The sequence below is a fragment of the Ooceraea biroi genome, chromosome 12 (genome assembly GCF_003672135.1).
Source record: "Ooceraea biroi isolate clonal line C1 chromosome 12, Obir_v5.4, whole genome shotgun sequence".
Classification (NCBI taxonomy): Eukaryota; Metazoa; Arthropoda; class Insecta; order Hymenoptera; family Formicidae; genus Ooceraea; species Ooceraea biroi.
Genome location: NC_039517.1, coordinates 574529 through 586601, shown reverse-complemented (window position 1 = coordinate 586601; position 12073 = coordinate 574529). Strand labels below are relative to the sequence as shown.

The window sequence follows — 12073 nt, the reverse complement described above, 5'->3', positions numbered from 1 at the left end:
CTCGCCTCTATTCTTTATCGTTCTATTTTTGCGACTATAACGTAGGAGAACGGTCGGATTCGGACATTCAGACTTAATTAATATGCTGAGAGAATATTTCCGAGCGGCCGTCGATCGAATTACCATTCCGCGAGGTCTCGGGCAACATTAAAGTGAATTCTTAAACGATTCGAAATGATGGAAAACATTTTCATGCCTAAATAGGTGTATGTATGCATCATAAAATTGGACATAAAAATCTGAAAGATCAAAATCAAAATTTAGAAATTTCAGATTTTGTTACAAAAATAGATTTTATGAAAAATCTAAATTTAATCTTCTAAGAATTTTTTCATATTTTGCGATTTAATGATAATGATGGTCCTTTAAGTGGCTCGTTTTCTTTTTAGATAAAAATAAGAGTTCAGTTTGTGTTCTCTCAAGGATTTGTAAATCTTCATTTCGACTCTGTTTGATCCGAAAGTTTGCGTTATCGGCGTTTGTGGCCCTGAAAACCAGCTGCGAACGGTTGAAGAAGACCACACCAGACATCGTCGTATCGACAGTTATTAACTGAGCTAAGGGAATTATTTACAGATTTCGCCGCGCGTGCGATGTCACGCTTTCGCGGCCGTGACGACGGATCGCTCTATTTCGGGACGTTTTGTAGACTGGAATCGCAGAACGACGTTACTGCCAAAAAGTTAATTTTGTGTAAACTGAGGAGTCCCATTATAATAAAACACGCGAGGGCTAAACCGAGAGCTTAGAGAAATATATTGTATAACAAATAAATCGCACGGGCGAGAAATATAATAAATAATATGCAGCAAATATGTCTAATATTGTCGTACTTCGGCAAAGTAATTTTTTCCCTTAACAATTATTATAATTATTATTACAAATGTTATATAGTCTTAGATAAACGAGTTTTCTTGGTTTTATACAACGCGCTTCTAGCAACAATATGCGCTTCGCAGCTTATTATCAATTATCACTTCGTGGAACACCGCAATAACGTCAGCAAACGTCAGCGTGACGTTCGGAATTAAACGATCGCTGTCAGACTTCTTTCACTTTTTCTTCTTTATTAATTTCTTTTTTTATTAATAATATAAAAGGTGGCATTGGGGTAGTGCCCAAATTGCCGGATCTCCGTCAAACGGCGCGCTTCAAAAGCGACACATGGCACCATCTGGTAACCGCCTAAGGAATCATCAATGTCGCTGCAATAACGATCCTCGTCGATACGTACGCGACGTACTTGCCAAGTTGCCACGCGCCTTATCATCGGTAAAAACAGTTACCGTTTCGTGATTCTACTTGATTCCTACTTGATTTTTATATTTGCAGATCTCTGTAAATCTCGTCGAATATTTTTACAAGCCCGATTCAAGTACAGATGCGCAGAGACGCGAGAAACAAGAATGTAAATCAAATGTGTGCCAACGCAATTAATTCAGAGATTACTAACTTGAAAGAGATATATAATATAGGATACATTTTGTTGAGTGTCAACATTTAATTCTATTAAACAAGATATAGAGAGCTTCTCACTGGAATCGCAGAATTTTTAATAAACATTACATCTCACGGATCTTTAATAAATATTATATTAAATTGTAAATATAAATCGAGCTTTAATTAGATTAAAAATTAAAACTGGCCTTTACAGATCTATTAGTGCTTGAATTAAAGAGATTAAGAGCACTCACCGATTGCGGCGGCAGCGGCGAGGTTCGATTATCGTAGGATCTATACCCGGTGGTCACGTGAGTGCGCGCGCCATTCAATGATCCGTAACCGGGTGTCGCGTTACCGCCGACGTGATTCCCTTCCGACGACACGGTGTTCTGCAAGTCCGCCAGCAGCGCATCTGAAAGCACACGTCGTCAGTCAATAGATTAAATGATTATCCATCATCATCATCTCGTTATGTAATCCGCGCGCAAAATGTCGAAGTCGATTTTCGTGAGACCTTGAATCGGCTCCGAAGAGAAAAAAAAGAAAAAGGGTAAAGGAATAAAAAGTTGGCGCGGCTCCTTTCATGCTCTTCGTCTTATATCATCCCTAAGTTTAAGAAAAAAATTTATCTCGCCTATTTCAAGCGCACTCTGTCTAACGTCGTTTATTTTATTGGCGCTCGCTTTCGTCTCGCGTAAACAGAGAGCGGGCACACCCGCTATATAACTGATTCCTGCACGCGGCGATGCAGTATACGTGTAACAGGCAATTACGATGATTTCTCGCACTCTGTATAAATTAATATATTATAATTTTAATAATAAAAATTGTAATTTTAATAATGTAATAATAGCAAGTAACTAAACTTGGTCGATGATCGACCATATTTCTCTCTCCTTTCTCCCTCCCTTATTACTTTTTATATATTTTTTTATTTAAACATTTCTTTTTCAGCTGTCTTTATATTGTTCAATTATTTTTAAATTATTTGTTATTGCGTTAAAATGCATAATATTCGAAGGATAATCGGTATAACATTAATAATCAATAATAATCTTATGCGAGCAACATAAGGATCTAAGGAATATCGTTGCGATGGAAAATTGCATCCCGTGAAAGTGAACCGACGCGGTTCATCGAATCAATCGAGCTCACTTATTTAATTTCGAGCTGGCGCGTGCAAGAGCGTCGCGACATTATTTTACGATGACGCCATGCCCTGCTGCTTCGTTGCTGTCCTTGGCCAGGCGCAAGATTGTCGCACGACACATTTGACTCATTTAATCTGAAACTTTTTATTCGCGGAATTTCATTCGGCGGGATAATATCGCGACTCACGCAAAACCAAGATCCATGTGTACGGCTGACGACAAAATCGACGTAATAATGCTACATGCAAATTTAATGGCATTTGTTTCGCGGAGAGAAATATTTACGTATAAATTGCACACATTCTATATCTTCAACCGGTTTATATCTTATATTTTATATCTTTTTATATTATTTATATCTTATATTTTCAATTGTAAAAATTGTGTTAATATAATCCATGCCTTTATATACGATGCTTCTTAATTTAAATACTTGGTATGACGCAGGTAAATATTTGCAGACTTATTATCATAATTTGCATATCATTTCGTGCAGTTATCTGCGAGATTTAGATTCCAATTGCCTTTTTATCGCGTGTTTTTCTTAGCACATTCGTCGGCAAGCATAATTTAGTTGACTTGCCGTTCATGCCAACTGGATTCTTATAAGTTTCGCAGTCCATATGTAATCCTTCTTTCACAATCTAAAAATTATTAAGTTATTTACAAACGCACTTTGTCCGTCCTGCTTTTTTAATTATAAAATATTTATATAAAATTATTTATTTCTTTATTTTTTATTTCTAATTATATATAAAATATAACTAATAGTGCATTATACTATTATCCTTGCGTCTTAACGCATTTATTGCACTATCAGTCACCAGTGATCGCATGATGGCGAATCTATTAATTGCAGATCTGAGAAAGATTTTTGCCTTCGGAGAAAAATCTTTTCCGAAAATTGAAAAATTTTGTGTCTTTTACAGAAGCTTATTCAAACAGTCTTTTAATCAGTCCATCTCAGGCTAGCTCGAGCTACAAGGTGTGAGGAAGGGAAACGCGCATTTACCGAGAGTAACGAGGTTGCCGGTCGCTTTCTCGTGATTGTACACCTGGTACAGGTTCTCCTCTTCGGGAACCCGCGTCGTCTCCATTGCGTCGCGTCAATCGCGCGCGCGAGTGCGTGAGAGAGAGAAAGAAAATTCACGAAGAAACCGACACACCCACTATTTCAGGAACGTTGAACCCCTCGCGCGAGTGCGATACTTTGGCAAGAGTGTGGCCAAAAACGAAAACTCGCTGGAGGAGAAAGTTCACGTCTGGTGAGCCCTCAGTCCCTTCGCGCCCTTGCACGCTTCTATTATATTTGCCGCGAAAAGAAGAGACTTAGAGGAACCGCGCGCGCACGCGTGCGCACGACTGACGGAAGCGAGTAAGATGCGCACAAGACGCGGATCGGCGTCGCGTCGGAATGGTACTGATTGTCATTGAAGTTCGCGGGAAAGCGATACCGCGGGAACTGGAGGAAGGAGCGAGCAGCGGGAGGCCTGGAGAGGAAGAGGAAGAGGTGGAGGAGGAGGAAAAAGAGGAGAGAGGACGCGGGAACGAGTGTGGCAGACGGGCGGTTGGTGGCAGGGGAGAAGGGGCATTCTCGTATGGAATTCTTGGACGGAAGTCGCTGCGGTGTTCGGTGGAATCCAGCCGGTTTCACGACGACCGATTACGGGGAAACCGCTGCTCTCGGGCACGCGTGCGGGGAGCGTGCCCCGGTCGCGAGGGGACCGCGGATCTGGAGGAGAGTACTGCTCTTCGGGGGAATGCACTGGATATCTGTCCCGTCTCGCTCCTTTCCGGAGAAAAAGAAAATATTTTCATACATAGTTAAATGAAATAAAACATATAAATTAAGTTAAACTAAATTCTTCTTACAATTCCGAATCAAGATAATTAACGGTACTTTAAAATGCAATATTTTTATGCATCGAGCACCAAACAAAATTATTGTTATTATTACAATAAATAATTGCAGACAGAATATTGGCACCGAAAAGTGAATTTGTCAAACGTGTTGCGGCGCCAAGTTTAACGCGTTCTCAAAGTCGGGGATTGACAATGAAGCGGCGCTTTTACAATAATAATCCATCAGCGTCTTTAAATTTACTCGACACGCATATTTCCATGGATCGCGTTGCGCCATGTGCGTCGCGTTTTCGCATCGCTATTGCAATCTTTTTTTGCTTCGCGTGCACCGCGCGAGAGTAGGTTGAGTAATCGTCTGAATGGGACTTAAACATTGGCACGGAGCCGGCTGCCGAGCTTATCGAGGTCTATTTTACACGGCTGATTCATACCGCGGAGTCGGACATCAATATTGCGCGTGTACCGTGCGTATCTTGCGTAAACCACCAGCAGAAGAGGACGGAGCATCGTGACGTGTTGACTATTCGTCTGTTTCCCCTTATTACCGCGATACAATTTCCTGCAATCCGGATTACTCACGAAAAGCTAATCTGAGGCAGATGAGGAAAGACGTGACGAAATGAGGAAGACAAGCTTAAAATTGAAAGCTTGACGGAACAATATTGGGGATGCGATCGGGCATACTTGATGATACTTACTGATGTATTGCTCCCATCGCGCGTGATGTCGAATCGTCGCCAGGCGAACCGGCGAAATCGGCGAGACAGGCCTCATCACGTCCGTCATTTCTGCGAGTTTTCGAAGATCTCACGCGGCACTTTCTTTACGAGAAGATATTCCAATGTATGGGAAAAGAGACGGCCGAGAAATCACTATTCTGGAGAGAAATCCGTGTAAATGAAACTTGATTTGGTAAACCGCGAAACGTGTGCTTTTACGCCGCATTATGTATAGCGTTATATCGATGTATTTACAAAAGATTAGATATACAACAGAAAAGAGAGACACAAATTATTAAAAACAAAAACATGAATCTGCTTTAAAGTTCACCAATTTAATATAAATTGTATAAAATTTATTAAAAAATTTTATATTATATATAAAATATAAAACATAATTTATATAATAAATTTAATACATTTATTAAATTATGTTGAATCAATTTATTATTAATCATTATTATATATATGTAAAGCTTATTATTAATTTTGTTGTTTATATAATCTGAGAGTTGTGCTTTCCATCATAGTAATTTCTAGACCACTCTGTATATTTGCATAATATTATCGCGATGATCTTGTGCTTCAACTTATGCTCGCAGCGCTCGGAATTGCGAGAAAGATCGCCGAATCACGATAAAATTGTGCCGTTTTTTTCAAAAATCGTACGGTGTAATCGTCACATTTTTAACGATATTATCTAATATAGCTCGGACACCTTCGTCGATACTTTGATAATTTGTCGGCGAGGAAGCGGCGATGAAGTGGCGAGGAGACAAACAGGCGAGAAAAGATTGTTACACTAAAAATATCCGCCGCACTCGTTATCGATAACGATAACGCGCCACCTCCGTCCGGATTCTCTGTAAATCACACGCGAACTGAATCTGCCATGCCGCGTGTTGTGCTCCGACTTGCTTGGCCGCGAGGTAAAAATAAACCTTCAAATCGGAGCAGAACTAGCGAGCCGACTTGCGAGCTGGACCGACCTACACTTTTAATCCTCGTTCCAGAACGTGCGATCGCACTTAAACTTTCGAAAATCGAGCTGCAAACTACGAACAACACCGAGCAAAGAGAGACAGTATCCAAACGAATTATCACAAGAATAATCGAATTCGTAAATCGATTGCTCTTGCACGAAGATCACAACTGAAAATGAAGAGGATCGATGAGCGTGGCTTCTCTCTTTTTCCCCTCTTTTTCACTTGACACGATCTTTCCCGTAGCACAAAATAATTAACAATAATTAATTAAAATAAAAAATAAAATTTTCTTTGCTTCTGTCTCCTCTTTCCGTTCTCTTTTCTTCTTTATACATATCAGGTTGCAACATTCGTTTCGTGTTTTTAACATCATGGATTGTACGTATTAAAAACATTAAAAACACTGAAATACAAATACATGTTACAACCCAGTAAGTATCACTTTCCGCTCGTTGTCGAGACTAACGGCTGCGATTTCCGCTACGAAGTGGAAGCACGTGCATGGATGATATTTGTCGTCGGGATAATTCGCGGCGGGGACGGAGGATGATCGATCGACTGCGAATGTCTGGCAGGACTAGACGGAACTGGCGAACCACGTGCTACCGTTGCCGCCGCACGGCTGCTGCACTTGCGAAACTGTAATATTACGTGAGATCGCCCCCTCAACCTGCCCCCGGACGTCTCCTCGTCGCCGATGCAGAATATAGTCCTCCTTTTAATATAGTCGGCTCTTGGCAGACTAATTGATCATCGCGCGTCCCGACAAGACACGTTAGAGAGATTCGTCAGAGAATCAAAGGAGGAGGAAGGCGAAGGGAGAGGAGAGGGGAGATTCAATGTCGATCGGTAATGGATATCCTTGCGATCGATGAGCCGCATCACGCTTCGATCGCCAAGCACACTGAAGTCACTGAGGCTTACGCATTCGCACACACACGCACGGCATGGCACGTCACACGTGTGATCACATCGATCAATATCGATCTTGATAAGTTATCCTAATACGGAGACAATTAATGAATGAAGCGACGAATGTTCTTCCCAATGGACTAACATTCTAATTGCAAAAATATGTAATAGAAGACACAAAGTATAGAATAGACCGCGCGCTGAAGATCGAGCTTGCGATTTGAAGATTCGGATTTGATCGATCAAAACATGGTCAATAAAACATCTTGAGCAAAACACGCTCGATAACTATTCTGTTTGATGTAATAACAAAATAAAAAAAAAGAAAAGATGCAGCTACATTGAGCGCAATTCTTGAACATATAATATTTTATCACTCTTGGTCCTCGCGAGTATCCTCTTTCCTTCACTGAAAAATGGACAAATCGCAAGTAATACCGACAATTCCTTCACTAAAAAAACAAAACACTCAAATCGTGCGAAATCGACGTGCAAATCCACGATTGTCACGCGATTGCGAATACGAGCGAGTGCAAACCGTAAGGCGGTCTCTTTCGCGTCGAATCCCTCGGACGGGATTTTTTCAGCGGTTACTCGGTCAATCGATCGATCGGACACTATCTAAACCGGCCGTGAAGCTCGCCTTCGTACGTTTGCGTGGCGTGTTTGCGAGCGAGCGTAGGAAGTGTGGAAGCACGGCTGATACCTCATATGGAGGTATGGATCCCCCTGAGGACCGAACGAGGAAGAGGAGATGCCTACGCACTCCGGCATTCGCGTTTCACCTTGAAACTCCGTATGCTGATCAATCGTCAAGGAACACCGCGAGCAATGTCGCGCAGTAATCGCACAACGCGAATGTAAAATGCGGAGTTTGCTCGGGGAGGGAGGACAGGAAGGGATCGGTGCATTTCCGCATTCAATCGCGCCTCTAGATGCGACCAGGATTACTTAGTTAATGGATTACATAATAATAACGAAACAACAATGTAATAATACAGATTTTCCACAGGATCTTCAGACTTACATCCAGGAGGCGAGCCCTTCTTTATGGTGATTCTGTAGGGCTGGTAGATATCACCCGGCTCTATCTTGCCGTACATCGTCCGATCCATCGCCATCCTCCTCTACTTGCGCATACACTCTTCAGAGAGACGGAATTGGGCGTGCGAGCGCGTACATGCGTGCGTGCGTGCGTACACGGGTGCACGTGTTCACTCACGTGGGTAAACCGTCGGGTAAACGACGATGACATAAGCCTCTACCCCCGAAGGAGAGGCAAGTAATTACGGTAGTCTATGTTGCGTGACGGCAAATTGATGTTAATTTAACGAATTGGCGCAACGGGAGACGTCACTTCCTAAATGACGCGACTCCAATTCCCTTGCTGTGCAAACTAACAATTGTTCGTCTTGAAAAATGTCTGACAACGCGAAAAGGGCCTTATAAAAAAACATAAAAATTCAATAGGTATTTTTAAAAAGTCTAGATATAAAAATGTAATTATTTTAGAAAAGTCTAGATATAAAAATAAAAGATCTAGAGTAATTCCAATTCTCTTCCAAGGTTTGACGAAGATAATTAATCGCGGAAGCCATATCCTCTTTTTGCAGAAAGAAATATCCGTTTTTTGGAGGATCTCCCTACGCGGTCCCGGGTTAACGAACTCTCGAGATGGGAATACAAGGGGAAACGGAAGAAACGAGACGTCTCGAAGGACCGCGGTAGCGAGCGCAGTGATTTACTCGATGATTCAACAGAAGCGGTTGACCCTTAGCTGTGTTAGTAAGGTTCAAGTGGATCGCGCGGGCTATTTTAGATTACTAATTTTAACGCCGTGTAAATTTCATTTAAGCCGCCCCGTACGGCTTTCTTCGAGGCCGGTCAAATCAAGGTAGGTTGCCAATTTACGTCAGCAACAGCGATCTATCTGTTTATCATCACCGAATACAAGTTTTCCTATAAAATCTCACAGAAACAGAGAGCTGACTACCACTTTACTCCACTTTACTCCACTTCACCGACACAGTTAAAGGGCAATCGTGAGCCTTCCCTGGAGAACTACGCTTCCCGATCGAACGAAATCCAGAAGTCGCCCAAAAGGAGGGCTTGCCTCGCGAGCGCGCCGCAAGTTGGACACGCAGTCGCGCACCGAAGGGGTAGTTCAGCGGATTATCCGGTCAACAGGTGAACGTTTTGTCGCGCCGACATGATTTCCGCGGAGAGACGCACGAATTTCGTAGTGACGCGGAAACGCCGCGCCGTGCTCGCGGAAAATTCGTCGCAACTGCACGATTACACACACGCGCGCGCGCGCGCGCGGCAATCTTTGGCGACGGAGCTGGCGTGCGGGACGCGTCGACGAATAAGAGTAAGCCGAAGTCGCCACGCGAGTGTATTTCCGGCGCTCACCCGCGCCCAGTGTCACGGAGAGCTCTTTCGATCTCTTCCGTCCTGGCCGCTGTCTCCGCTCCTTCGGAGGAAGAGGGACGGCGACGGCGAGATAAAAGGGGCAGAGAAAGAGAGTGAATGAAGAGTAGAGGAGGAGTAGAAGAAATAGAGAAAGCGATAGCGTCGCGACGGGGAGAAAGAGCCGCGAGGAAAGAGACGGGAGATGCGAATAGAGCGAGGACAAGAGACACAGCACGGAAAAGAGAAAATCGAGGGAAAAAGGACGCGTAAGTAGATCGAGAATAAGAGGGACAGACACACAATGCGAAGGGAAGGGAGAAATGGAGCAAGAGAGACCGTCACGACAGAGGCGAAACGGAGGAAATGGGCAAATGGGCAAATGGGGAAGTGGAGAAAGGAAGATAGGGATTATAAATGACTAAAAAGAGACACGAAGTGTCGCGACATAAATGAGAGAGAAAGAGAAAGAGCACGACAACGCGAAAGTAAGTTTGGAAATCTCGCGATGACGATTCGTTGCAGCAAGATTAAATAATTGATTTAGCTATATATATTACGATGCTAATATTAATTAATTTAAATTTTATAACATGGTATTCTGGCGCATTTTTTGACGTATTAAAAAATATAATTTAAAGATAGAACCGATAATCTAGCTCACGATTGCGATCAGTTCTCCTCTGTGGAATTTTACAGCAAAATATATACAGAAAAATATCGAGCTGTATGGTAACATCACTATCGTTATCGGGGTTACTGTGTTATCACGGCGAATAATCGCCAACTGTTGTAGATTGGCACATTTTATGTTATTCCTCACGGATTATTGCGAGCGACGTCGCGAATTTTATTACCCAATTAAAGAAATTTTTTATATTCTCATGGTAAAGCACACACGCGATTTATCGAAGTCTAATTGACGCGCTAATTCGTGTCAGCAAGATCGGACTATCGCGGACTGGAAAAATGCGAAAATAAGATACAAGCGCGGGAATGCCGTTCGCATTTCGTTACTTTTTTATCTTTTGCACTTATCGAAGAACCATAGTCATTTTTCTCTATGTTTGCAGTCTTAATATGCATAAGTCCGTTTTTCCGGTTTCCCGCTGAAGATTACCTCCCGGCACCGGCTTCCAATCTAATCGGACGGGGAAAACGTCTTTTTCGTCGCGCGCGAATACCGTGAATGACGGCACTATAACGAGTGCGTGACAAACTAATGTGCTGTTGGCATAACACTGATGCAACCAGGCCTCCTCGCCATATACGCGAGAAGTCTGAGATAATATGTAGTTACGATCACCACTGGACTGCCCCTCCAGCTTGTCGTGGAGCTTTCCTCCCCGTTCATGCCGCGGATGCTTAGCGTGCTTTATTCATGGATTTACTCGCATGAATATGGGCCTATCAACGGCATTAACGTGACTCGTTAAGGAGTCTAGAAAAAGGTCGGAAAAGGAATACCAAGAAATATGTAGCGGCTTTTAGGGATTATGTATGTTACCAGCGAATTTTTATATTAACATTAGCGCGAAAACTTCTCGATTTCGATGTATTACAATTATGAGATAACTAGTTGTAAGCCAAACTCGGTGACTATACGAACTTTTTATTTTTCATTAATTAAATAGCGAATCACGCACGAAATTGTCTCGATCTCGAGTCGTGTATAATTATATATAAATAATATATTTATAATTTAATTTAAATTTAATTCGTTTAAGTTAAATTTAAATTTATACATATACACACACACATAAATTAAAATATGAATAACATATTATGCTATTATTGATAAGTTTCAGTTATCAATAAATTCCAGTTACTAGAATTGATAAAGTCAACTCCAGTATCTTTGCATTTGATAAGTGCATGCGGATAAACACGGACATCAGCAGCATCGATATCCTAACAAATTTCGCTCGGCCAGACGCCCACAAAAGACGCGTGCCTCGGAGCGACAATATTTTCAATGACAGAGAGAGAGAGCTACTAATAAGCTAATGAATAACGTCGGTGTACCGTGACAAATTCCAGCGTTTCCACATTCGGCGAGCGCAAACAAGTGCATCTGGAAAACGTCGATGCCCCTGTCTCGGGTTGAGTATCGCGAGAATGCGTAACGGTATCAATACCCCGGTCCCCGATGCCGAATCGGATCCTCGACATTCCAGAGCAACCCAGAGCACCTTTGACAGGTTCCAAAGTACGGACGCGTGTCAAGAAGTCAAGATACTCCTCAGCGTACTCGCAAAGAATTTTTCTAAGAATTACAGCGCAGAAGAGATACTATCTCGCTATCGATAACGTATCGATAACGAAATACGCGTCGCGGCGAAAATTCAGGCGGGTCCGAGTCCGAGCTTGACAGGCGCGTTGAGGTTAGCTCGGCAAGTTGGCGTCTCGCCGAACGCCATCGGATTCGGATCGTCGACGGACTCTCATTCGTTCACTCACCCAAATCGTCCATGGTGCGTGCGGACGGTCTCCGATCTGGCGCGCGGAATCCCGTGGGACGCTGCGAAACACGCGTACCGATAACGAGGAAGCGCGACGCGCCGCGGCGGATGACGCGTCGGTCGCTGAT

The 12073-nt window shown here is 42.8% G+C and overlaps 1 protein-coding gene across 7 annotated transcripts in view; it reads right to left on the bottom strand.

Moving 5' to 3' along the window:
- LOC105278858 (leupaxin) overlaps positions 1–12073 on the bottom strand; it is a 27727-nt gene extending 15654 nt beyond the window's left edge. The window contains exons 1-2 of one of the 7 annotated variants that reach the window (XM_011338269.3): positions 11944–12073; positions 1695–1855 (exon numbers count right to left, since the gene is read on the bottom strand). In XM_011338269.3, the coding sequence (XP_011336571.1) occupies positions 1695–1855; positions 11944–11956 (174 nt within the window). In that variant the 5' untranslated portion in view covers positions 11957–12073. Of the gene's footprint in view, positions 1–1694; positions 1856–3606; positions 4042–5155; positions 5335–8101; positions 8512–11943 lie in introns of those variants that run through there. The other 6 variants (XM_026974409.1, XM_011338266.3, XM_020031454.2 and 3 more) reach the window with 6 other exon arrangements.